The 27,166-nt window shown below is 57.2% G+C and overlaps 1 protein-coding gene across 6 annotated transcripts in view; it reads right to left on the bottom strand.

Annotated features, from left to right (window-relative positions):
- The window catches only part of DLG3 (discs large MAGUK scaffold protein 3), a 79,296-nt gene that overhangs the window by 24,764 nt on the left and 27,366 nt on the right, over positions 1-27,166 (bottom strand). For 4 of the 6 annotated variants that reach the window (XM_050901587.1, XM_050901588.1, XM_050901589.1 and 1 more), the window contains 7 exons: positions 14,802-14,855; positions 7,149-7,199; positions 3,910-4,034; positions 3,259-3,428; positions 2,743-2,879; positions 2,289-2,433; positions 1,977-2,136 (listed from right to left, as the gene is read on the bottom strand). In XM_050901587.1, coding sequence (XP_050757544.1) covers positions 1,977-2,136; positions 2,289-2,433; positions 2,743-2,879; positions 3,259-3,428; positions 3,910-4,034; positions 7,149-7,199; positions 14,802-14,855 — 842 coding nt within the window. The remainder of the gene's footprint in view (positions 1-1,976; positions 2,137-2,288; positions 2,434-2,742; positions 2,880-3,258; positions 3,429-3,909; positions 4,035-7,148; positions 7,200-14,801; positions 14,856-27,166) is intronic. The other 2 variants (XM_050901592.1, XM_050901593.1) reach the window with 2 other exon arrangements.

Here is a 27,166-nt window from a genome sequence, read left to right as displayed (position 1 = left end):
TGCTGCAGGACACAAGGGTCACTGGAGCCATGTCTGCAGCAGCACTTGTGCCCGCAGGAGGGGAAGAGGCTTGATACTGGATCCAGGCCAGGAACTCTGCTTCTCCTGGGGAATGGCTGGCAGGAGCCTCCTGGGAGACAGCTGCTTTTTCAGGGGAGTCGCTGCCTTTCCCACACCAGTAAGATGCATTTGGACCACACTGGTCCCAGTGCACAATCTTGGTGATACATGAGCCAACAGACCTGTGGCAATGAAGCTGTCCTGGGCAGGGTCGGTGATGCACACGGGGTTTCCAGCGCTGCCCTGGGATGCATGAGGGAGGTGCTGAGCCCACTGCAGGCTGCAGGAGAGCAGGGGGCTGTGGCTGGGGACAGTGGCAGAGTGGTGCCAGCCTGTCTGCACCGGGGCCCTCCGCAAGGCAGCACCATCCTCTAGCGGCCACCAGCACGTGCTGCACCAGGGTCACTGCCAAGCCACCGCTGAGCCATTGCCAAGCCATCGCCATGCCATTGCCACTGGGCCATGTCCAGCCCGGGCTGGGCTGCTCTCTCTGCTCTCTGGCCCAGAAATAAGGACGTCGGCACGTGTAGGAAGGGACACCCTGGTGGGACCAGGGTCCCTGGTGAGAGACAGATGGTGCGTTTTCCAAGCGCTGAGACTCAGTCCCTTCTGTGGTGCAACGTAATGGCAGAAAGCACTGCTCCTGCGTGTGGCATCATCCCCCAGTGCCCTGACAGCACAGGATTTGCTACACCCGGCGAGGACGCAGTGCCGGGAACAGGCTGTAGAACCGGCATCATTGGTGCCGAGACCAGGTGGGAGAGACGGGGCATGGGCGGAGGGCAGTGCTGCACAGGTCACGGCGCGCAGAGGCACCCAGCCGCGGCCGAGCACCAAGAAGCAAGAAGGTGATGAAGGTGTGTGCAGCCACTCTCCAGGAGGACAGCAGACCTGACGCTGGATGGCACGTCAGGGTCTCCCGCTCCAGCATCTGCCCCAGCGCCCTGCAGAATGGGACAATCCCAGCCGAGGCTACGGCATCTTCCACTGCAAATGCAACCCCGAAACCAGCCTGCGACCTTGCTCCTAACTGCAGAGCCAGCCCTAAGCCTAACCTGAGTGTCAGTCCTAAGAATACAGCCTGAGCCCTACAGCCCGGGCCCTGGGGATACCAAACCCAGAGCAGGCTCAGCACTGGCCCCGTGGCTGTTGCAAGTAGAGGGAAAGCTGTGAGCCTGGGCAAGAAGAGCAGGACCAGCCAGGTCTCACTCCCCCATCCTCAGCATGAGGCTTTGGAGAAGTTTTACACCGCGTTTAGGCTCAGAGCAATGTCTCCTTTGTGCTCCTCTTTATTTCCTGGGTTCAGGAAACAAACCTGCTCGTGCAGTGTAAATGATGCTAGTGGGGAAAAGAGGGCCGTGCCAGGGCTGTGCAGGAGGCTGTCAAGCCCGGGGCTGGCAGCCAGTGAAATGGCACCGGGGTGCAGGCGGTTTGGGATGCTGGGCTCAGGGAGCGTGGGAGGAGGAGCCCTACTTGTACCCAGAGCTGTGCCCCCCTCTGGCCCCTCACCCCCAGCACAGCTCCACTCGGGGACAGCTGGCTCGCAGGCTGGGAGCCTGTGGCACTGCTGGCACCGTATGGCACTGTAAGGGCAGGGAACACCTTGTATTCCAGGTATTGTAAAACAAGTAAGAGAACGAAGTTGAAATGTAGATGCATGAGGCTTGGGGAGGAGCAGGAGGGGGAATGGGGAAGGGGGGGATGCAGCGAGCCAGGGAGTGACACAGCAGGGCTATTCTCAGGAGGGGTGAGCTCGGAGCTCACTGTGGGGGCCCCAAGCTTTGCACCATGCACCCACAAATGGGCTTTCGGCTGAGGCTCTGCACCAGCAGTGGGCATGAGGTCAAGCAGCCAGGGAGGGAAAGAGAGGGAAGGAGAAGGAGCAGGGATTAGGAATGCTCATGCCTGGTACTCACCTGGTGAAGTCCTCGTCCCCGATCATGTGCCGAGGGATGGGCGAGTACCGGGATGGAGTCACCTGGGGAGGGACCGGGTAGGCAGGCTTGCTCTCAACGCTGCCCAGGTAGCCCAGACTGGAGTTATGGCTTATGTGGTTGTCAGCCAAGGCTGAGAAGGCTGCAGGGGAGGAGAAGGGCATCAGGAGCAGAAATCCATCTGCAACGCGGATGTGGAGACCAGCCCAGGGTTGCCTGCTGCCCCAGCACACTCTGTCCCCCCCAGCCCTGCGGTGCCCGGGCTGCTGCGCCAGTGGCCAGCGGCGTACGTACTGCTGGCGTAGTCGGGGGGCGCGTACATGTCGTTGAGGTGGATGTTGCCGGGCTTGGCCACTTTCAGGTACACCATGTCAGAGGTGTTCTTCAGGGCAGCCACTGCCTCCTCGTGCCGCACGTCCTGCAGGTTCGTGTTATTCACCTGCCGGAGGGAAGGAGCTGGGTGACATGGCTGCAGGCAGGAGGACAGGGGCCAATGCAGCCCGGTGGGACTGGAGCGGTTTCCCGCAGGGTAGGGGTCGCAGTAGCTCTGGAGACAGGGTCCCATCTCCATGGGTTTTGCCCTCCCGCCTGCACCTGGTGCTGCGCCTGCCCCTCCAACAGCACCGTGCCAGCGGGGACCCCAGGGAAGGGCTGCGGGGCTGCCGGCAGGAGGGGTGCAGGGGTTCAGGATCGGCACCGCGGCACTGCCTGGCTTCGCCTCGAGGCCAGCTGTGGGCACGGGGCTTACCGCGAGCAGCCGGTCCCCAATCTGCAGGCGCCCGTCCTTCTGGGCAGCGCCTCCTTCGATGATCTTGGTGATGTAGATGCTGTTGTCCCCCGGGATGTGCTGGTTCCCGATGCCCCCTGCAATGCTGAACCCCAGGCCTGAGGGGGAGTGAGAGGGCAGGTGAGGGGTGAGGGACAGACAGATGGATGGAGCCCCAGGCTGGCACCACGGCCCCTCTGCCTCACTGGGCTTCCCATCCTGCCCCAAACCCGGCAGGCAACAGGCCACCCTGCTGCTGTGTGGGGACAGCCCAGCCACCGCGCACTGCACCGTGGGGCTATCCCACACCCCATGCCCCATAGCATCCCACGCTGCTGGGCCACCCTGCAGCATCCTGCACCGTGGCAGTGCCACCTTGCATCCCACATCTCCCGTGATGCTGCCTTGCACCCCGTGGCATCCTACACTGAGGGGTCACCCCCCACCATGCCGTGGGGCAACAGGGCACCCCGGTCCTGTGAGTAGTGAAGGGTTCACCTTTGGGGCCCTTCATCAGGTTGACCTCCATGATGGTCTCTGGCGGGGGCTGCCGGCGGCGCACCACGAGCCGCACCACGGGGCCTGCTTCCTTCAGGGCCTCCACGGCTTTGCTGTGCACCACCTCAGAGACGTCCACGTCATTCACCCGCAGCACGCAGTCGTTCACCCTGCGGGCACAGGGTAGCCCTGAGCTCCCCTGGGGAACCGCTAGCCCGTGCCACCCTCCTCTGGACACCTCTGCCATGCTCCTCCAGCTGCGCAGACCCTTGTGCGAAGGAGAGCTGCTCAAGCTGGCCAGATCATGCCCTGCCGGGGTGAGAGCAGGGTCCTTCCCGAAGGGGGAGGCAGTGGGGCTGGTTCCCACGGTGCGACCCTAGTGGAGATGGGAGATGAGGGGAAAGGCTGGATCCTGCCCCGGGCTGCAGGGGGAAGAATGGGAGCTGGAGCCTGGTGTAGGGAGGGGAGGAGGGGTGGCTGCAGACAGGAGGCTGGTGGCAGGGGACCACGGGCATCCATGCATTGAGGGGACCTGGCTGTGGGGAAGGGACCAGGGGGGCCGGGGACTATGGCAGGGGAGGGGGGCAGGAGCTGCCTAGGGAGATCCCGGCTGACACCCTGATGCGGCTGGTCCCCCGGCCCTGTACTCACCCCAGACGGCCATCCATGGCTGCTGCTCCCCCGGGGATGATTTTGGTGATGAAGATACCTGGGTCATCTGGAATGTGGGGGTTGTCGATTCCTCCTGCTATGCTGAAGCCGAGGCCAGAGTTACCCTGTGGGAAATCAAACACCGTGTCTTTCCCCCAGTGGCAACCACTTGCTGCTGGTCCTCCAGAAGCAGTTCCCCCCCAGGCTGTGGCTGACCGGGACGGGGAAGCCCTTACAGCATCTGTTGCGCCCCAGGGTGCCCAGCTTAGGGGGCAGAGGGATGTGTGGCCTGAGGGGAGGCCGGCGCTCATCAGCCGAGGTGCTCGGTGCAGCAGCGTGGAGCACCGAACAGATGGAACGGGAGAGTGGGAGCCACCGAGGACCTCCCTCACCGCCACGTCTCTGCCGAGAGACTCTGAGGCAGGCAGCGAGCTGGGGGAATAGGGGGTGGTCCTTGGCGGAGAAAACCTCCCCTTGCTGGCTGCTCCCCAGGCGGAGACACTGATGCTGCAGCCCACACGGAGCAGCAGGGCTTGTGCCAGTCACCAGCATCCCACCCCTGCCCCCCTGCACCGTGGGATGTGGCCTCGGCACAGAGCCAACCCAAGGACCAGCAGTGCTGATGCCAAAATTTGCAGGATTGGGTGGAGGGGGGCTGTCAGGATGGAGTGAGGTCTCCAGTTCTGCCTCCTCTTCTTCCCAGACGTGCTTGGGGCATCACTTGAGCTTCATACTCCTGAAGTCTGCCCAGGGGGAATGCAGGGGCTGTGCCACGTCTCCAGCCCCATACCAGCAGCGTCCCAGGATGAGCAGCCGTGGCCCCGCGCCACTTCTCCCTCTTGCAGGATCCCCATTAGTGACACACTCACAGGTGCTGCTTCCAACTCTGTGCTTGATGCAAGTGGACAATTCCTGCTTTTTCTGCTCTGTCTTGAAAATCAGATGGCTCCTCGCCTTGTTTCCTCATGCGGAAGAGCTGACACTTAGTCACATCCTATCGTGCCCGCCTCTCTCGTACACAAACAGGCTTGGGCCAAGCACTCTCCCGGCTGTCCATGGCCCCAATGCTCAGCAATAGGTGATGGGGAGCTCTGCCCTTCTGGGGGACCTGTAGCCAAGAGGGCCACACTGGAGCTCAGGCTCCCCCCAGTCATTTAGCACGAGCAGCCAGCTGGGGCTTGCGCTTCTCCCCAGCAATTTGGGCTTAGCATCAGCTCTTGTGGAGATGCAGAGGTCTCCACTCTGACTTTATGCCACTCATGACACAGCACGTGGCATCTCCGGGAGCCACCAATGCCTCTCACTACGTAACGCTCCCAGATGCTCTCCTGCCGGCTGGGATTTGGCCAGCACATGATAAGGAGGCACTCAACAGTGAAAGGTCTGAGGCCGCTCTCCTTCCTCTAAGCTGGATTCTGGTTACCCCATGCCCAGCTCAGACAAGCTGCTTACGGTCACTGGAGACCCAGCCTGGCCCCAGCAAGACAGGTGAGACTGTGCAAAATGGTCTCCAACTATTTGTTGTGCCTGTCTATGGAAGGGTGCACTCCGATGCTAGCTACAAAACCTGGAAATGATCCGGGAGCTGTTTATTTTTATTTTGATAAACCTTGAAATGGAGCTCAAGGGATTTCTTAGCTGGCATCGAGGTTGATGTAGACACGGGGGCAGCTCCTGCTGCAGACACATGTATGGTGGGTAAACCCACAGTCACGTCCCTCTGTGGACGGCATTTCCTCAGTTATTGCCCCCCAAACACTGCTGCATTTGCCCTTGTCTTTACAACAAGCACAAGGATTAATAACAGTGACAGACCAGCAATTTTGGGGTACACTGAGGTCATGTCTGGGAGCCAAACACCCCAGCAAGGGGACAGCCCCACCCACAGGCACCAGGGTGCTTCTCCTGCAGTAAGACCAGGCTGTTGGATCCCACTGGGGACCAGGTGCAGGGGAAGGACCTGGGTATGGTCCATGCTGGCCTTGGCTGCTAAGCATTCCCTCACGGTTTCTTGCTGCTGGAGAGGGAATCGCTGCCTGGGGCTTTGAAATGGGGGCAGCAATGAGTGCTGCCTCTCTGTGTGACCCTGCCAGCTCCCCCCTGCTCCTGCTGTGGGCTGAGGACAGAGGATGCTCTGAAGAATCCCTGAAAACAAGGCTTTTGCCTCTAAATTGGGCCCGGAGTGAGAAACGCTCAGCCCAGAAAGGAAGCATCCCCTCAGCTGGTTTTGTCAGGCACGCCGGGGAAGCAGTGGGTGAGGCGGCAGCCCCAGATAACCTTCCGTCCACCCACCTCCATGATGCAGAGCCAAGGGGAGGAGGGAGATGACTAAAGGCAGAGAGGAACAGAATAATGAGCGATGCGTCTTCCCCTGCAACGCCAGCCACACAGCGAGGCCGAGCCATCCGGTGCGGCAGCAAGGAGGAGGCAAGGTGTGCCATGGAGTGCTGCAGGCAGCCTCCCGCCCTGGCCATCCCCACTCAGCAGGGCTGCGCCCACCTCTCGGAGCAAACCTTGGGCCAGCTTTTCCCACTCCCTCTCCATCCCTCCATCCCTGCCACTCCCTGGGTGCCAGGGGAAAGCCCTCCCTGCCCTGTGCAGTGCCAGCTCGCCCCTGGATAAGCCCCATCCATGGGGGGAGCTAATTTTAGCCACAGCCGGTGTGGTGCACGCCATCAGCTCTGTGTTGCCAACAGACAAGAAAAGGCTCAAGCAGAAACTCCCCCCATTGTGGTCCGGTTTACTAGAAAACCCGTCCTTGCTGCTTAGCATCCCCGGGCTGTGTACCCCAGAGCAATGGGGAGTCCGGTGGCGGGGAGGCATCAGTCCCCTGTGCCCAGCTGTGGGGCGTGCCTGCCTGCGTGCCTGCACGAGCAGAGCTCCCTGCACCTCCATTTTCCAGCAAAGGCGGTGACAAAGAGCCTCCCCCCTGGCTCCACACTGGCAGGTTTGTGGGGGTGAGGGTGTGAATGAGGGAGGCGAGGGAGAAGCCCTCCTCCCTCCCTTCTGGAGGGGGCTGCAGTGGGGGGGAGCAGCAAGCCCACCTCTCCCTGCACCGTGGGGGCCATGCGGGGAAGGCAAGTGCGACACCCCCAAAAGCCTCCAGAGAGAGTGGGGAGTGGAGACGAGCCTCTCCCCATCAGCTGGTGCAGGGATGCAGGGGGTGCCGGCTGCGCCGGTGGGAGGGCGAGTGGGAAGAGGCAGCAAAGGCTGCCGGCGGGTGAGTAAAGAGCACTTACCCTTTCCAAGACGATCTCCTCGTATTTGAACATTGCATCGCTGCCATTCACCTGGGGAGAGGGAGACAGCGCATTACGGCTCTGTGCTGGTCCTGGGGGGATTTGCTTTTCCCCTCTGATAGCTGAATATTGAGAATCCAACCTAAAAGCTGCACCACCACCACTGAAAAAACCTTAAATGCAATCACTTGAGCCTGCCCTGGAATTAAACCATGCGCTGCTTTTCTTTCTGGGCATGAGCCAAAACCCACTGACTTTAATGCACTTCAGCGCAAAGCCTTTATTCTCCCGGCTCATTTCTTCAACCATGAAAAGGAACACAACCAAAGGCACAAAAAGAAATAATGCTTTTGTTATGCAGCATGTAATTAACCTTGGGAATTCACTGCTGCAGGAAGGAAAGAAAGAGGGTCGGTCCATTTAAAGGAAAAAAAAATAATGTCTGTACATAATAACGTAATAAACACCTTCAGCAGCTTGTATCTTGTAAATCTTTTAGTAGCATGATTGTGTTAACGGGGAATTCAGAATAATATATTCTACCGAATTAGTTGGGTGCAAAGGAAACGAGGTGTGAGTGTGGGGCACAGTAAGAGGGGAATGCATTGTGATGCCCTTATATAAAAAAATGGTGTAGCCTGTCTCAATGCTGTACACCATACTGATGCCCACGCTTAAAAATCTCCCATACCCAGAGCGTCAAAGCAGGGCTCTGGGAAACGTAATGGCTTGAAACAAAAGGGATGCAACTGTAGGCTCTAAAATAAGAAATGGTAAATGCACAGGTGAAAAACTTCCATTTTCCCCATAAGCAACAATGCACAGGAAAATAAGGTGGCAGTTTAACTCCAGGTCATCAGGATCAGGCCATAAACAGCTGCCGAGGTCTAAAATTCAGCAAGATTTGCAAGGCAATTGGCTATTGGAACATCCAGAGCTGTTACACTCAACAGCAACCATTTTGGAGGGGACTAGACTCAACCTCACAATTTGAGTCACTCTGGGAAACAAGGGGCGGGGCGCAGGCAGGTCTGCACAGCACGGCAGAGGTGGCGGGACCTGGGGCTCAGCAGGCAAACGCCTCTCCCATCATGCAGCCCTGTCTCTGCCTGTGGCCCCTGGACAACGTGCAGGGTTCCTCATGTGGATTTTACATCCACCATTAATTGATGGCTTGTAGATTGTATGGAACCACTTTTTGTACACGCTCCATATCCCAAACCGGAGCTGCCATGGCTTTGTTTGGACACAAGTCCCTTCATCCGGCGCCAGCATGCCAGTTGTGTCCTGCTTGCCCAGCTCCCTGCTATTCGCCCCTGTGGAGGCACAGCCTGGCCATCCTCCAAAACCCCACAGTGCTGGGTCGTTAGATGGAGGGGACAGCAAACATCATTTATGCTAAAGCCATCATCTGACACCATGGAAGGAAACTCAGCAAGGCAGCTGTGAGGCCCTATTTATAGGTAGGAGGAGGAAACAGGAGTTTTTCTAGGTGGGAATAATCATGTGCCCAGGTGGAAGAGCAGTTCTGCATGCTAGGATCTGGGATGGGGCCATGCCACCTGTGACACACACCCCCTCATCCCCTGCCTGGTTCAGCCCTAGGAGGCCAAAGCAATCCTACACTCTGTTGTGGGTACCGCGCTTCAAGAAGGATGAGGTTGGGGACAATCCGGAGCAGAGAGATGGGATGGGGGTTCCAGGGAACACGGGCTGAGAGGGTTGTCCCTCCTCGGATGTGCTCTGTGCCTGGTGCCTCTCAGCCATGGGAAGATTTCAGGGCATGGTTCAGGGTTGGGACATCCAGGTGCTCCAATATTAGGATGCTCTGATCCTCCCAGCACATTGGGAAAGGCTTTGGTCAGCTCTTGAACAGGACCCCTCTGCAGAAAAGCACTGGGAGTGGTGGGATTAACCCACAGCAGGATCCCCAACAGCCTCAGAGGGACAGGGACGTGTGGCTGGTGCCACCTCCTGCCACAGCACCACCCTGGGTCGTGCTCCCACAGGCGGGGGGGCATTGCTTCCCGCACCACAGGCTCCCCCTCTGCCATGGGTTGCCTTTCCCTCCTCGCATCCTACCGTACTGACTAATCCTGAGTGAAGCCAGCTCGCTGGCCGGCGCCACCCTCACAGCCTCCCTCGCCGCAGCCTCCGGGCTCATCTTGTCTCTGCAGTTGGTAGCCCGGTGCGTGGGGCGCGGCGTCGCCTCTCCCCGGCTTTCCAGCAACTCCGATTCCTGGCACCCTTCGCTACTACACACATTGTCCTCTCTGCTTTGGCATTCAACACAGTTGCCACACAGCCAGCCATATGCACACCCACGGCCGCAGAGGAACAGCACATACATACCTACAGGATGGGGATGTGCAGAAAACTTTGACAATCTGTGAGCCGCGGAGAGAGCCAGCAGCGCACGAGCCCTGCCAAGTGAGCGGCTGCTGCCAGCAAGGGCCCGGAGCACAGAGACACTCCGGCATGCAACCCCATCAGGCACCCTGCTGCCAGGCAGGTGAGTTTGGGCTATCCCTGCTCCCCAAATCTCGGGGCTGCCAATGCTGAGCGGTGTTTTGCATCGGTCCCTGAAAGCAGTGCGTGCTGGGAACAGCCTGCTCTGGCCAGGCACGCCAGGGTCAGCCAGGCCTGACCATGAAGTTTTAGCTCTGATTATGTTTCCAAAATCCATGCAACAGAATGCCAGTTAATTGCATAAGGAAGACAAATGGCGAACTTAATATATACCACGTAACCAAGGGAACGAGCCAACAAAGCAAACGTTCCAGCATCGGAAAATTGAATACCAGTCATTTACTGATGGTAAAACCTCCCCGCGGTACCCACCGGAGCCACTGTGACCTGGCTCTGCCGCAGGCTGTTCCCCCTCTCCTTCACCAGTGCCCGGCGCTCCTCCCCAGCTCCCGTTTGGGGCCATCTCAGCGCTATGGGCTCGGTGGGGAGCTGCCCAGCTCCATCACCCCTGGGCAGGGAGAGCACACCCCACCCCACTCCTGTGTCCCCATGTAATGCCTGCAGAGCTGACGGGGGTGTCGGGGGCTAATTAGCTGTTCCCAGCATATCCTGATCCTAAGCACCATCTGATTTCTCATGGAAAAGAGTAAAGGTATTTTTTTCCAAGCCCTTCCCACGCAGCGAGCCCACCTGAGGGCTCAGGAAGAGGCCCCCTTCACTGGCCTTCACTTCCCTTTCGTCTTTTGAGCAGCAAGGAAATAGTTAGCAATGATGACATTTAAATCATCAACAGAAGGCTGCAGAGTTAACACTCATTTGATAAATAGAAGAGCACACACCTTCCAGAGCTACTGCAAGCTGTCTGCAGGCTCCGCCGGCCAACACTGCACCAGCACACGTGGAACGCGCTTTGCAATTTGCTAGAGAGTCAGGATTTGGTTTTTTGGGGGTTTTTAAATAAAAAAAAGGAGGCCAAATTTGGAAGACTAAGATGGGGTTCCTTAAACCCAACCCAAATAGCCCATCAGGCTGCGAGAGGAAATAACCTGCAAGAAGGATAACACTGCCTGCAGTCACTTTTGGAGCAGGATCTAGCCCATATCTTGTGGTTAGAACATGATGGGGACAGGCACCGGGACCTGGTGGTGGAGCAGCCATGTACTGACATAATGAAGAGAGTCTGAAGGCTGAAGGGTCAGCCCTCGGTGGTGCCAGCCAGACCCGGGGGTGGAGGGCGCTTGGCGATGCCCCACGCCTGCCCCAGCGAGGGGAAAGGAGAGCAGCCCCGTGCCGGGGCAGCGGGTGCGATGGATACCTCCTCGCTGGCGTGGGTACCAGCAGTGCTCGTGAGGGAGAGCTCTTCCTGCCTGCACATGGCAGGGGGCCCAGAGAAAATAGGTTAAGAGCTCCCTCCCTTCACCTCCCTGCATCCATGCATCCTGCCGCAGCACCGAGACCTACTGACTCACTTCCAGCTAACCCCTGGCCTCAACCCCCTTGCATGCATTGCCCACAGTGTTGGCCTTGTGCACAGAGTAAATAAACGCCATATTTCTGGTCAGCCTTTTGCCAGAGGGCCATGGGGATGAGCCTGCTGAGCTCAGGGAGAGGGAAGGGGCTTGAAGCCTGACAGCCCCAGCACACAGCTGGGACAGCTCCGCAGCCACACTGTCTGCAGGAACTGGCAGCGGGATGTGCCACCGCCAGCGCTTGGGACCAAAGTGTGAGGGTGGCAGTTGAGTTTTGATTTTTTCTGTCTTTTCCAGCTTACAAGCAAGTTTTGCCCTGCTCAAAGGCACTGGACTGCAGTGGCCATCTCTGCTGCCCCCCACCCTGCAGCAACTGTGGCTGGGGACCCTGGCAGCAGAGTCAGTGCTGCACAAGGAGGTTGCCTCTGCGCTCACTGGTGGCAGAGCCTGGGGCTCCTGTGGCGTTCGCTGGCTGGGATCAGGCCTGGGAAGCACTTGGCTTCCTCAGACCTGGCTTTTAGAGACTGAGGAGGTGGTGGCACCTCGCTGCTGGGCAGTGGGGCACCAAAGGAGGGCTCCAAGGACCCAGGGTCTGAAACCTTCAGCTCCTCAAGGGCTTTGGAGTGACCTTCCCTGCTCACTTTGGGACTGCCTGGCAGCAGTTGCCATGCACCCTGGGCAGCAAGAAGTTGTTTCAGCTTCAGAGAGGCAGCTCTGAAACAGAGACCCTGTCCGCCATGTGCTTCCGATGCTCCGCCTCCCTGCTGTGGACCTGCTGGGCAAAATACACCAAGGGGTGAAACTGAGCAACGACGTGGAGCTGGCACGGGTCATCCCCCCTGACACCCGTCCTTACCCTTCAAGTGATGCTTTTAATACAGCAGGAATTTTATAAGGATTTATTTGGGTTTTTACACCCTGGGTGTGCTGGGCTCTGCACAAGCCGCAGGCAGCAGAGCTGAGCCCCGGCCCCGGTGGTGAGTGGGACCCAGTGCTGCAGCTTGTACCTTACGGTGCTGCTGGTGCCACATGCTCTTGGGGATGGAGGTGGGTGGACAGAGAGATTGAAATGTGGAGCAGACTTCTTGATAAACAGCCGGGGCCAAAGTCAGCCCAGCAGCTAGTCCAATGCAATCAATGGAGCTAGAACAGGAAGGAACTAGACTACATCCATCTGTTTATCATTAAGGAAAGCATTGAATAGTTAAGTAATTAAAGACTGGAAGATGTGACTTTAACCCTTCCAAATACATACTGTACCAACAGGCTTCAGCTTTTGGGTTTGTAAAAAAACATGCTTCCAGATTTGCCATTTTGGTGTGCTCTTCTGCAGCAGGCCCCTGGTGTGGCTCCTTTGCTGACCTGGGAAACGGCCAAACGGGAGGTTTTGGGGTGTGTTTTCCCTGGAGCCTGAGAAGCCCGGCACCCCGGAGAAGGAAAGGATGGAGCAGGGCTCGTTTCTGTGCTGGTATGACGTGAAGTAGAAGGCAAGACAGTTTCCAGGCTGGAGGCCGAGAGGAATCAAAGTGAGGTGTCTCTCCTGCCCTGGGCACAGGCTCCTCGGGGCAACCCGCAGGCAGCACTTGCCTGGGCATGGGGCTGGTGGTCCCCGCTCCGCCTAGCAGATGACAGCCACAACCTGCCCTTTCCTTTTAACCACCGCAGGGCAGTTCCCCCCTGGCATGTGCTGCTGGGGTTGGATGGATGGGGTAGGTGACTGCCATCCCCAGGGTGATGCTGGTGCCTGCCAGGGGTGCAGAGCACCCCCCAAAACCCGGCCAAATCCACCCCAGAAGCTGCAGGAAGGGAGCTCCCATCCAGCACAGCAAGAAGGAGCTGCGGCCAAGGCGCAGGAAGAAGGGGCAGACGGCGATATGGAACTAATGAGGTGGAGGGAGAGGGGGAGGGAGGGATATGGAGTTAATGAGATGGAGTAGGGGGAGGCAGCCAGGAGGGCAGGAAAGTGGAGTGCACTGCAGTGGGAGGAGGCGGCTGCTGGCCCCACGGGTGGGCTTCCTGCTGCTGGCTTCTGCAGGGCTCGGGAGCCTGCCTGGGGTGACAGAGTCTGTCCTTGGCCCTTGGGCTCACCTCTTGCTGCCCTTGGGCACACAGGCAGGGAGGAGGGACAGGGATGGCTGGAGCCTGGTGAAGGATGTGGTGCTGGTGGCTGTGAAGGCGAGCAGACAATGTTCCTCCAAGGGAGGGAGGGTACAAAACAGACATGAAAGCAGACTTTCCATCCAGGAATACCTCTCTGCCCTGCGCACAGCACACCCATCACTTGCCCCAGTCCAACCTTGCGGTCTGTCCTTCCCCTCCAGGAAACATCGCCCTTTTTCCAGTTCCCTGTAGAACAGCACCAGCCGCGTGAGTGCAGAGAGCAGGCTGCAACATGGCACTGCCCTGCAGCCGGGGTGCCCAGCACGCTGCGAGAAGCCTCCAACCACACAAACACACTGCCATGCCATGCGTTTGGAGAAGGAAACCTTTGGGGACAGCAACTCTCTTCTGCCACGTTCATACATGGCTGCTGGACCCAGGACCATGCCATGCTGAGAGAGGCACCATTGCCTTCCTCCCCAGTGCCAGGTGGCTTCAGTTCAGCACCCAAGGCATAATTAAACCATACAGCCAGGGTTGCAGAGGCTTCTCAGCTGGGCTTCCCTTCCTTTTTGTAGCCCTGCCCAACCAGCCCAGCACAGCTCTGATGCACACTGACCCCACCACAGGCTGTGGGCTGAGATCTGCTGTTCTTTACAAGGAAGGTTCAACCACCAGAAGTCACCTGCAGCCCTCCATCATGACTCCAAAGACAAACCAACCCCAGCTCTCAGTCCTGGTGCTGCTTCATTAATGTGGAAGGCAGCTGAAATTTGCTGCATCAGAAGAAAACCAGGTGCAAAGTATCCAGCCCCGGCAAGCTGTCAACTGAGCTCCCTTTGGGGAAAAAAGGGGGAGCACCCCACAAGCACAGAGCCAATGCTGCAGAAATCCATGCTGGCCACCCTGCCCCCTCCATCCCCCCAGCAGGAATGATTTGCAAATGTTCTGGGAAGGGATGCAGCAGTGTGCAAACCCTCTCTGCAACAAATCGAGGATTATCTTTATACTATGCCAAGAGTGCCAGATACACTGTGGCTGCAAACACTCACAGTCACCAAGCACTGCTCAGCTGCTGGCAGCCTTCACTGGGAGAGGAGCAGCATCTGATGGGCCCTGCTGCCCTGAGGACCAGCGGGTGCGATGCCAGCGAGCGCCCAGAGAGCCCTGCCTCCCTCCTGAGGGGCCGGGGCTGCCGAAGGGGGCTGAGGAAGTGCAGGAAGGCAAGGGATGCCCCAGCAGAGCCTTGAAGCCACCCTGCACGGGAGGCTGAGGAAATGGCTGTGTGGGTAACCCTGAACACAGCCAGCCCAGCTCCCCCTGCTCCTCTGATGCCTGCTTACCCCACAGTGTGCCCCTCTGAGTGCCTCCTGCCTTGTACCCTCCCTATGCTGGAGTCCCCAGCATTGCTTGCTGTTAGCCTTGGCTCTGCTCAGTGTCACCCAGCCCCAGCGAGGTTTGGGGGTGGAATGTGCTGTGGGGATGTGGCGCAGGTACCAGGCTCCTCTGACACCTTGCCGGGGCCTCCTTGGGCTGGAGGAGCCTCTCCTGCACCGCTGAGCAGGGAAAACGCACCGCTTGTTCAAAGGAAGCGAAACAAAACCAAAAGACTTACAGAGAGCCCTTGTTCCAGCGAGTCTGTGTTCACGATAATGGGAGCAGGGTTGGCCTGTGAGGAGACAAAAGTGGGATGTCACCGAGCTGAGCGATGAACCCAGCCAGCCCTTCGCGGTGCACTGCCTCTCCCCTGGCCATGCCACCACAGACCCTTCAGGCTAGGCAGAAGAGAGCAATTCAGGAAGGGCTCTGCTCTTGTCCCTCCTTCAGGTGCCCAACAGCCCTGGGACAGGAGCAGGGCCACAGCATGGCTCTGGGCATTGGTCCCCTCCTCAGGCCTGGTGTGTCCCAAACACCCCATGGCCTTGGCTGCTGGGAAGGAGACAGGGAAGACTGGAAACTTTCCCAGCCTCGGGCCAGAATCCCACCAGCACCAAAATTTACTTGAAATCCACATTACTGAGGGATTAGGAAATAGGAGGAGTAGGGAAGGAAGTCCTTCTGAGGGAGGAATATATTGCCAGCAGACCAGCCCTGAGGCCTTCACACACCTTCCAGCAGCTGCTGCTGCCCCTCCTATGCACGGGGCCACCATGCCCTGGGAGAGGTGGCAGTGTATGGTCCCTCGTCCTCGTTACCCCTGGGGTAAACCCTCTGCTCGGCAGCCTCGGCTCATCCCCCACACCACCACATGCATCCCCGCTCTCTTGCAGGGGTCCCCATAAACCTCTCTGGGGGTCCCCCTCCTCCTGGGCCGCCCTCTGCCCATTAGCTCGTTGCACATCGTAGGAGGGACACACGCGCAGAGGGCAAGGGCAGGCAGGAGAAGGCAGGGACGAGGCCCTAAAGGGAGGGAGGCTCTCCCGGGAGAAGGGCACGGGGGAAGCTGCCGCGCCGGTGACCGGAGGGCCGGGGGCGGGCGGGGCCCCCGAACGCCGCCAGCGAGGTCCCGCCGCGCCGGAGCTGTCCAGCGCCGCAACCTCCTGAAGGCGCGGTGCCCCGCGGAGCCCGCAGCGCAGCCCCTGCCCCCGCCCCCGGGAGCAACCCCTGCCGGCGCGGCTGCTGGGGCAAGGCAGCTGGGGAAGGCGTTTGTCTCTGAGCGGGCCCGTGAGGGAGAAGCGGCAAAAAGTGAGAAATTTAAGATTAATTACAGGGCCGACATTCCTCGACAGCACACAACAGCAAGCGGTGCAAAATCTGGAAGGTCAGGGGTGAGTCGGGATTCACATCATCATTCCAAGGCTCGTGTGGAGAACAACAGCCAGAGCAAGACGGGGAAATGATAAGAGACATGAGCTACAAGGGGAGGTGAACCCTCTGCCTTAGGGCATCAGAAACATCAGAGTCAGGGTCAGGAGCAAGCAAGTCAAGGTGTGGGCTCGTGCAGCAATTAACAGGAACCACTGTCTGTCCAGTAACGTGGATGGTTGGATTGCACAGCCCAACGGCCTCTGTGAGTCTGTGATATTTTCACAGGAGCAGGCTACCTCCTCATTGCCCTCCTCTGGGTTTATATGCCCCCAACAGAGACCAACCTCCTCACACAACCCAGCATGGCAGTCCCCACTGCCTCCTGTTTTAGTTGATCGCATTTCTGGACTTTTCACTCTCCTCATTTCGTAGGTGGGAGAGTTAGGGGGTCAACCGGATTGTGGTTTAAATCTTGCCCTGAAAGATTCTGGTCTCATATGGGTGGAGCAGGAGGTAGTTAATTTGATTTATTCAGACGCTTTCTGATCTTTCCTGCAGCTGTAACTATTGGTTACAAACCCATAGTTTTTATGGCAATTCATTCTCTAGCTCAGGCAAATATGACCACTTCCAAGCACTCCTGCCAAACCCCTCCCACACACATAAGAGAATCACAATTTTCAGGTCCAATGTCTTGGGATCTCCATGGCCCAGAAGCAATGTTAAGTGGGAATATCCCCTCTCTGGCAGTACAGAGTCCTTGTATTTAATCCAGATAATTTGTGAAATAGCATATATTAAACCTGGCACTGGCTTTATTAGTCCCCAGTGCAATTCTAGGAAGGGATTCCACATTTCAAGGCAAAAAAGAAGCACTTCTACTGCCAGCAATTAACAAACGATGGATGTTTGAATCTTGATGTGCCAGAGGCCAGCTCTTATTAGATGAGTTTCCAGGAAGGATGCAGAAAAGGCAGCCTAAGTGACTGTAGCCCATCACATGCCCCATGATTTATGACATGAATTCAACTCCACAAATGATGCTTTGGATCCCTCCCAGGGAGAAGTGCTCTGTATGATAATGTTATAGAGCCTTTTGCAGGTCTAGCCTGAGTCCTCCACCGAGCCCCACTGCAGTCTCTTTGTTGAATTACTAATAGCCCACAAATCACACATCACATTGCCTCGCTCACACAGTGGTGAGCCCTAAGGACATATTTTGTCTAGCCTGCTCGCTGTGCACTGAGCACCCTTCGCAGCCATTCCACACTAGTGATTTTTACATCTCAAAATACTGCTAGGAGCACAATTTCCCACTCAGGCTCCAGATGGGACCCAGGAGATGCCGAATGTGAGTGGCTGCTTAAAACAGTCACACATGGTCAGGAGGAATTCAGACCAGGAAATCCCCGCTTGCCTCCTGTGGCCAGCTATTCCAGCTACTACAAGAAAGGTGTTTGGACATTAGCTCTGACTTCCACTTGCAAATATTCCAACATTTGCACCTTGCATGATCTACTGCAGAGTCTGACAAGACCTAAGACTCAGAAATAAGCAGAGGGCCTGAGAATGAAAAGCCTCTGCCTCCCTCTGTCAGGCAGGCACATGTACTGAGGCCTCTGCTAGCCAGGGGAGGAGAGAGAACATCATCATTTTTTGCTGGGCAGCAGGAACGTGCTGGTGAATTAACCATGCCTTCAATGCTATAGGGAACGGTAAGTAATTTATGCCCTAAGGAGCAGGGGGTTGCTGCATGCAGGGAGGAGAGGGAACAGGGCTGTGCATTCAGGTCACATTCAATGGGGGCTGTCAGATCTCTTCCATCTAAACTGCTTCATCACACTATTATTATTTACCAAACCCTGTTTGTGCTTGGGAGATTTACAAATGGAAAGAGAAGAGGTCCAAGCCCTATGGTGCTAACCCCACGGCAGCAGGACCATCAAAGCCCAGCAGAGCTGGAGGTGCCCTGAACTCCCTCCATCAGGCAGAGGTGCAAGGGGCTGCACAGATCCTTGGGCTCAGGGGCTGGAGGCTGCGGGGAAGGTGTGACTCAAGGAGGACCTTGGGGAGCGAGGGGGGTCACTGCACAGATGCAGAGAGATTGATCTAGGCGCAAAGCCAGCGAGGCAGAGGACAGCTCTTGGGAAAATCTGGACAGCAACAGGAGTCAAAGGGAATAGCAGTGAATGGGGATGAGGTCTGAAGGTCAGGATTCAGGAGCTCTCTCGTCTCACGGGGGCTGAGAGAAGCAGAACCTCGCATTCACCTGTGTTGAGGCATCAGTGCTCAAGCACTACACAATGGTCCCAGTAGCAGCCACAGCCCAGGTGCTAATGGAGGGAGCAGCAACCTGCCCTGTGCAGCCCCCAGCGAGGGGCTGGCTCCCTGCAGAGGCCCCAGGAGAGCCTAGAGCCTGTCTCGGGGCAGCTGCCTCCGTGGCTAAAGCCAGGAGAAGGCTGTAGGTCTGCATGCAGAGCAGGAGGGACGTCTCCTCCCCGACAGCCCACAGTCCCCCCAGGCTGGAGCAATTCCACTGCAGCATGTGCAGGGAGCAGCAAGACAGCCAGCAGTGCTCGGACACACCTCAGGCGCAGGATGTGGCCTTTCAGAAACACCTTTAGATATCACCTCTGGGCAGTCACCTGAGAGGGGCCGCTGCCGTTTGGGCTGTGTTTCCGATGGGTAACTGGCCTCGGCAGCCCAGGGGCACTAACACAGTCACCTGGGGGCAGCCAAGCCCCAAACATCTGTAAGTATCACCCTTCACCTCTGTTTCTATTGCTGTCATCTGCTGGGGCAAAGGTAGGAATTGCAAAACACAACGATTTTCCAAAACTTGCAACCAAAAGAAAAGCTGCAATTAAATGCACACATAGGAGGTTCATTAGCTTGCTTCCAAGGGCTGAGACTTGCCCTGTGGCATTTCCCCAAGGACTGCTCTCAGGGCTGGCACACGGGAGCCAAGCAGGGAGACTCTGAACTGAAAGCTGAAATCCCGAACCTTTGCAACAGCTTCACATCTTCCACAGAGCCAGCACGGGGGCCAGCCCACAGAGGTCAGGAATTACATACCTCCTCCAGACACAATAAACGTGCTGCAGATGTCCCAGGCCAATGGTAACTGGATTGTGCCCACATATAAACCCATTTTGACCTTAACCAGCAACAGGACTCCAGCAGGAGCCTCCAGAGCTCACAAATACCAGGCCTAACACACAGAGCTGGTCTCCGCAGGAGGCTGGCGTGCCCCATGTGTCACGCACCGAGGGATGTGCAGGACAGGGTGACTGTGATGCTGGGTTAGTGCATGAGAAGCAAAGTACTAACTTAACTCCTTTATTTCTGCAACTTTCCTGGATTGGATCAGAGTGAAAAGTCAATCTGCCTTTTAATACACTTTGCTTCATACCATCTGAGGTGTAATAGTAACATTCAAAAGGAAATGGCTCTGGAGACAAGTGAAATTCAGTCTTTACATCCTTTTAAAAGCTCTCAGGGGCAGAGGCCAAGCAGGGAGAAGCCCAACAGAAGCTTCTAAACAGGGTGGACACACTGGGCTGCTTGTAGCCCGGCTCCATCTGCTTTGATTTTTTTTTTTTAAAGGGTGTTAGACCATGGAGAAAGCTGTGCATTTACAGCTATGAAAGCAGCTGCTCCGTGGCAGGACCCCACAGTGCTGGGCGCTAGCTGTGAACATACAGGTACCGGCTCAGGGACACCAAGGAGTGGTGCGATGCTGCCGTGGCAGTGGGGTTGGCTGCGAGATGCCCGGGCACTGACAGGCTCCCACTGCTGGGGGGAGCGGGTTCACACCAAGCTAATGCATTATTTTCACAGGAGCGAGCCCAGGTCCTGCCAGTGCAGCACACACGGCGAGCCCGCACTCACCACCACTCACCCTGATAGACACTGACATGTTCATCTGCTTCACACCAGACCTCCTTGCCCTTCGCACAAACACTGGTTTTCCCAATGCTGGGGCTGCCTCCTGCACCAACCCAGAGCCCAACACGTAGCTGCCAAAAAGATCACCTCCCAAAGCACCTGAGATGACAGAGCTCCTCCACAGCAACCTGTGGGCACTTCTGAGGTCGAGGCAGGAGAGAAACCTGCTCCTGAGGCTCCTCATGCCCACGGCGAGGGAGGGGACAAGCCCCGGCTCTGCCCCTGCCAGAGGGCAGGTGCATGGAGCAGAGAGGTGCTGGCACCATCCCTCCAGGCTGCTCTGAGTCCCCGTCCCCCCCCCCCGATGCCTGCATGCCTACAGACACCTCAGCTTTCACCTGGCTGTGCCCAGGGAAGCCACCTCACAGACTTCCCGTTAAGAAACAATGCACGGCACATCCCTTCCCAGACCAAAGCCTGGCTCCCAGCTGGCCCACAAGATGTAGGGCTTTTCCTGCATCTCAATACCAAATCCATGCTTTGGCCTTCCTATCCCTTCGCTTCTCAAGGGGAGAGGTACCACACTGCTGCCAGAGGCTGGTCCCCCTCTCACAGCTCCCTGTGCTCACCTCTTTTTGCCTTCATGGGCTCTTTACACGGTGGCCAGAGCTGAGGGTGCTTGGGAGCGTCAGAGGGCTGCAGAGCCCTGAGGAAGAGCTGCATCCCTCAGGTCTCCCATGGGGTGGGACGGGGAAAGGGAGCAAAAGAAAACAGAGGCTGGAAACTTCTGGAGGCTGAAGAATTTAATGGCCAGAGATGAGTATCCCTTCCCTGTAACTGGGCTGGACAAAATAACTCTCTCTGCACTTTTTCTCACCCGCTGCAAGAGCGACCTGTTGGCTAACACCGTTTGGGCAGGGGGAGGCACACATCACCTGACAGCGTGCCTGCACAAAGGGGAGTGACAGGCTGAGCCTGACCCCATGCCCTCCTTCTGCACGGCTTGAAACATGGCATAAACAGTGCCGGGGCCAACTATGGAGCTTGTGGGTGCCCAGACCCCCTGTGGTAGCCCCAGCTAGCCAGGCACCAGCTGCTGCCTGTGCCCCTGTGCTCGGCTCCCAGCCAGTGTGGTGGCCCACGAGCAAGATCAGTCCTCCTCTCCAGGCTGCCTCTGGGAGACATCAGAGCTGGGCTGTTTCGGTGGCATGAGCAGGCTCTGGGGCCGCGGCTGCACCTCGGCACCAACTCAAAGCACTGCGGTCATCCGGAAATGGGGAACGCGGGACTTGAAAGGTCCCTGGTCACAAGGATCTTTGGCAAAGCTGCTGAAGTGCCCAAAGTGTAATGTGAACACAAGCAGCTACTGAGGGTTTAATCTTTGTTTTGGTGCCTCTTTTTTTTTTTTAAAGAGTAAGCTTAAATAGAGACTGGAAAAAGCCTTCACTCAGCGGGATAGGAAGAAAGCTTCCCCAAACAGAAGCTCTGTGGAGTCTAAGTTTCCATTTAGAAACCATTAAGGCCAGCATGTTCATACTTGAAAGTTAGACATCCTGTTCCAGGCTTAGCCCGTTAAAATAAGTGACCCAATTTGCAGAGGTGCTGGGCGCCGGTAGCTTCCCTCTGACCTGGCGGTACCAAATAAAATTGACTCAATTCCTTTTTTCACAGGAAGAGCTATTATCATCTGAAAGACTCACGTGCTTTTTTCCCCCCTCTCAGACAAATACTGATGTACAGGGGGAAAAAAAAAAGAGTGAATAAGGGACGGTGTTAAAATAAAGATTTCTTTGGTCCCTGGGATTCAAATATCCTGTTTTCTTCTCTTCAGTAAGTTGCAGTGCACATCTAGTTACAAAGTGTTAAGAAACATGTTTCTGTGGGACAAAAGCAATCCAAGATCCATCATCAGAGCCTCAAACTAAATTCCAGTTAATACAAAGGTGACAAGAGGGTATTTAGGGCCTGGTCCAGGGTGCTCTGAAGCACCATGTGTCCCCCAAAATAATTACACCCTCTGAGCAGTCCTGCAGCAAGCCCCATCCAAGTGAGCTTCTGCAGACTAAACTGTGAACTTCATTTCAAATTCAGGTATTCTGAACTTGTTAAACGCTGTGTTATAAGTTTTCATCTCCAAGTCCCTGATATATGTTCATAGCATATTGTTGGATTTGCAACGAAGGCCCTTGAGGGATCCCTGTATCATCCCATCTTTGCATGTGTTAAAACCAGCTGCGAGCATTAGCACAGCCCATTGCACCTGCAGCGCTGGTATGACCTTACAGCGGGGGTTACGCCCATTCCCGAATCACAGCTGTGATGCTGAGCCAGAGACACACTGTCCCTCCCGCCAGCGCGTGGGGTTCAGGACAGCAGGCAGAGCCCCCACACCCCAACCACGCGGAGCTCCTCGTGCCCCAGTGCAGACCAGTGCTGGACCTGCTCTCCCCAGGGACCTGGAGACCATGGTCCCCTCGGAGAGCATCCTGCACGGGGCTGTGCACCACAGGCGCCCGGCACATAGCCACGGCCGTGGCTGATTATGGCCTGATTAGCTTAATGACTTCCTCTCTCTAAATGAGCATTCACAGCTAAGGAAGGAGCGGAAGCTCCTCTCCTCCCATCACAGCATATGATGGGCTGAGGGGCTTACCCGAATGAGGCAACTCTCCAGGGATGGTGACAGCTTCTACTTCGCTTCCACCTCCCACCCACCTCTGCACCCAGGGTACCCGGACGGGACCTCTGGTACAGACGTCCCCTGGGTTTTCCTCTCATGCAACCCCCCATGGGACCCTCCTCCCTTGAGCACACCCTGAGGACGGCTGACAGATCCCCACCAAATCCCTGGCACTGGTCTGGACCGGGCTCAGGCAGGTCCTAGCCATGTAACACCCAAAACCATGGGGGAAGAGCCAGGTGGAAAGCGCAGCCATGGGGGTGTGGGGAGCATCCCTCCCACAAGGGCGAGGGTAGGTGCTGTCACAGTGGAGGCTGAAGGTCTTCCTGCCACCCCCATGTTCTTCATGAGGAGCCACCTCCTCCACATTGGCTACATTCCTGCTGAAACCTGCCCGTGCTTGGCCCTGGCTGCCTCACCAATGTGCTCTCCTCCTCCTCTGGCAATGTGGCAGGGCCACATCCTCCCGTTTTTGGCGGGTACTTTCCTCTTCTTCCACATGTTGCACTGATGGGGTCTCTCCCACCTATGTGGCTTCAGACACTGCCTTTACAGCAGCAGCTACATCTCTACTACAGCCAGTTTGGACACCAGCTCCAGCGCCTCTCCCTGTGCTGCTCCCGGGGTCCCTCCGGCAGCTCAACACCCCAAAACCAGCAGCAGGGTGCAGCTCTGGGGCCACAGTCTGTGCCTCTGGGGCCACGGTCTGCGCCTCTGGGCTGGCTAGCAGGCAGCGGTTGGTAATCTGGCCGGAGAGGAGCTAAGCTCAGTCCTTCAACTCCCCTCTCTAATTCCAATGTTATCCCTTACCGTATTAATGGGATGTGTCGGAAGGGTCAGCAAGCACAAGCACACAGCCCCTGTCCAAGGGATTCACGTGCTCAAGGGAAGGGGGAAAAGTCTTACAGGTGAATAAAGAAAACAAGGAGACAAATGTCCTCAGCTGTCTACTCCTAAATGAACTCAATATGTTTTGGGAAGGAGCACTGAGAACATCTGACCCTCCTCAGCCTGGGCCAGGGGATGGGTGAAAGCAGGACATGGGATGCTCCAGGGTGGGCGAGGGTAACCAGCTCACCCAGCCTCTGGGTGTTAAGGCATAAGTTTCCCCAGGAGACGCACAGGGAGGGGGAATGACTTTGTAAAGCATTAACTGGGCCTTGGTTCCAGCTGGGCAGCAGGAAAGGAACATCAAGACCATCAGAAATATCAGCTGCCTCCCAGGTCCGTGGGGCAAGGGGCTGAGGGCGGGCGCGAGGCTGGATTTGGGGGAAGGAGAGCAGCTCAGTGCCTGGTTATAGCAACTCAACTGGGTGATGACGGCAGGATCACCAGACGGAGATGCCCAAGAAACAAGCTGAGAGGTGAAATCAGATGGAGGGAGATATATTAGGAAGAGACACACAGATTTACACATCATGAGTGAGGCGGTGACAAACAGGTCTGTGGGATGGGAATCAAACTCTCACAATGAGAGCGCGGAGTGCGATGAGGAATGATGGAGAGGGAAGACCCTCCCGGGACTCCGGCTGGCAGGAGGACACGCTGGAAGAGATGCTGGAGGTGGAGGGAGGGCAGGGGAACCACCAGCGACCGCAAAGCAGGGGCTGAGCAGACGGACAGGGTGAGGAACATGCAAGCACTGCATTCAGCGATGGAGCCAGACGCGAAGGGCAAGTTTCACTACAGTTGTATCTACATTTAGGTTGCCAAAAATACCTTTCACAGCTTGGCTGTCTTTAATTAAAAGGATGTCTCCTGTGCTCCTGGCACGATGCAGAGCTCGTCCTGCATGCGGGGCTCTGCGTGGACGCTCTGTGGGGGGCTTTCCCACGGGGTGTCTCCTCTTTGCCCGCGTCCTCCCGTGCCCTGCCAGCACTGAGCAGGTCAGGCAGCGTTGTTTCCCCCAAATGCCCCTCCACGGCACAGGCACAGAGCAAAGGAGGAAAACTTCTCCCCCTTCCTGTTTTGGCTTCTCTCCTTCCCTCCAAATACGGAGAACGCCTTCCTCCTCTCTCCTCCTCCACCTTTCAGTGCAAAGATTTAGCTAATTTCTTCTATGAATAGCACAGGAGTAGCCATAGCAACATCACCCTGCCAACCTCACCACCTCCACTGCCTCCGTGTCCCTGGCACCCTGTTCCTCTCCCCCTCCCTCGCACCTCCCCAGGGAACATCTGGGGCTTCAGCCGTTTCCCACGAAGCAACCCGTATTTGGCTTCCCGTCTGCCCCCTCGGCGCTCTCCCTCCTTCCTTTGAGCCATGCCTGCCCATTGCTCAGAAACCCAGCCCGGACCCCCACGGCCTCCCCAAGGCTCTTTCCTCCCCCCGACACCCATGCCCCAAGAGCCAGGAGCCCCAAATCCAGCAGCATCTGAAGGCTCAGCGAAGGCTGGTACTTCTGCCAAGATGTGCTGCGCTGTGCCCACCTACTCCAGGTAATTCCCCAGTGCACAGGAGGAACTATAACAAGCAATGTTTGTGTATGGAAAAACACCACCTTTGGTGAAACACTCACTGCCAAAGGCAGGCAGGGAGGCCCTGTCCCCCTCCTCCACCTGCCTGGCCATGAAACGCCTCTGCCGGGGGCGGGCCACGCAAGCCCGGCATGCTCCAGGCACTTGCAGGTGGTCAGGGACTCATTGCGATGCTGCTCTAACCCCCCTCTGCATCCTCCTGACTCCCCAAGAGGGAGAAAGGGGCCGCAGGAAGAGGGGACAGCAGGACATCGCATTTCTGGCCAAGCAGGGCCAGCAAACCTGGGGCAGCCCCAGGGGCGGAGGGTACTTCCCAACCCCATGCCAGGGAACTGCACTGCCCTGGGCCCCTTCCCCAGCCATGAAAGGAGGTGCCCATGCCGCAGCCACCCCAAATGCACATGAAAACACTGGTGAGACCCTTGGGAGCCTCATGGGGGGCCCCGCTCTGGCCACTGTGCCTGGCACCAGGGACCTCAGGCGGAACTAAGCCACAGGGCTAGACCTTCCCTGCGGGAGGGAAAGGTGCTGGCTGCTGCTGGACCCTCAGCGCAGGGAGCAGTGCCGGAGAAGGGGCTCGGGCACGGCTGGGCAGGTCAGCGCTCCTGTCCTGAGAGCCTGTGGGTGTCATTGGGCAGGACAGAGGAGGGGTTTGAGCGCTCTGCTCCTCTACTGCAGCGCATCAGGGATGCTTCCCTGGATCGTGCTGCCATTCCTCCCCCAAAGCTGGGAGTCCTCCTCTCACCCTAGTCTGGCAGGGGAGGACTCGAGTCCCCCACCAGCAAGCGAGGAGGGACAAGGAGGGCACAGAGCGAGCCACAGGGACAGCGATGGGAACAATGGAGGACAGCAATGACAGCAAGTGCAGGGAGTGGGGACTAATGAACAGGGAACATGAATAGATAAGGGAGAAGAAATGGAAGAGATCTCAGAGGGGAGAAGAAACGCAAAGCAAAAAGAAATTAAAAACCCAGAGCTCAGACATTTCCTCCCTCCCTACGGTCAGGATTAGGGGTTCTCAGTTACTGGCATTGCCTGAGCAAGCTAATTTGTGTCCTAGAGAAGGGGAGAGGCAGGAGGAGAGAACCGATGGGGCACCAGAGGTGGGAGGAGGTGTGGGCTGACGTTGGGACCATGCCGTGTGTTGGGCAGCACGTGTGGGCACGTCTCGCATGCTGCGGAGCTGCGCACAGGGTCTGTGAGTACGCATGATGTCAGAGAACATACACCACCGTATGCAACCGTGAGCACGTTTCTGATGTCAGAGCATCCACACATGCGGCCGCACCAGCATGTGCAGGTGGTGTGCACTCTCCTCTGCTTGCGTGAAGAAGCAAGGGGAGAAAAAAGGCTTAAATGAGAGGTGGTGAAGCTCCCCGGAAGGTGAACAGATCCCTGCTTTCCCGGGGAAGCTTCCTGGCCCGCACACCCCTTCCCACCTCTGCTGCTGGAAGTGCTTCCAGGGACAGGGAGCTCATTTAAAGGGGCAGCCCTGAAAAATGGCAGCCCTGCCTCTAGCCGAGGCTCTTGAGGACACAGAGGCTGCCTCCTCAGCTCCTGTGAAGGAGACCAGCTTTGCAACCGCAGCATCCAGCCAAATCTACCCAGAGCCCAACGTCTCCCAGCCTCCCAGAGCCAAACCTGTCTGCCTGGGCACAAGCCATGCTCAGCTGTTTCCATTTTACCACCTTTTGTCCCTGTGCCCACCACTGGACTGGGAAGAACATGAATTCCTGATGGCTCAGGCGCTTTGCACCTGTGGATCAGAAGGGGAGCATTGCTGAGGTATTTGCTGCAAAGCTTTACTCATTGCATACATTTGCTACACACCAGGGAGCAATCCTGCCTGCTCTGATACAGGCAGTGCACATATCACACACGTCATATTCTACATGCAGACCCCGCTATGTTCATGTAGCCTCACACACTGGCATCCTCTGTCGCTTGCAATGCTGCGAGGAGCTTTTGATTTTTTTTTCTTTTCATCTTCAGAAAGGCTAAGGCCGAGCAGAGATTCCCAACGTGTACTTTCTGAGCAGCCCAAGCCCCGGGGCTCCATGGCAGCACCACAAAGAGACAATGATTTCTCTTCCACCATTGCAAAAACACGAAAGGCTCCCCTGCCCAGCCTGCCACGGCAGCGATGCAGCTGGCATCGCTTCCTTCCCAGCCTGGTTGCAATTGTCT

Source organism: Gymnogyps californianus, chromosome 9, assembly GCF_018139145.2.
Source record: "Gymnogyps californianus isolate 813 chromosome 9, ASM1813914v2, whole genome shotgun sequence".
Lineage (NCBI taxonomy): Eukaryota > Metazoa > Chordata > Aves > Accipitriformes > Cathartidae > Gymnogyps > Gymnogyps californianus.
This window is presented reverse-complemented; position numbering and strand designations above follow the sequence as displayed.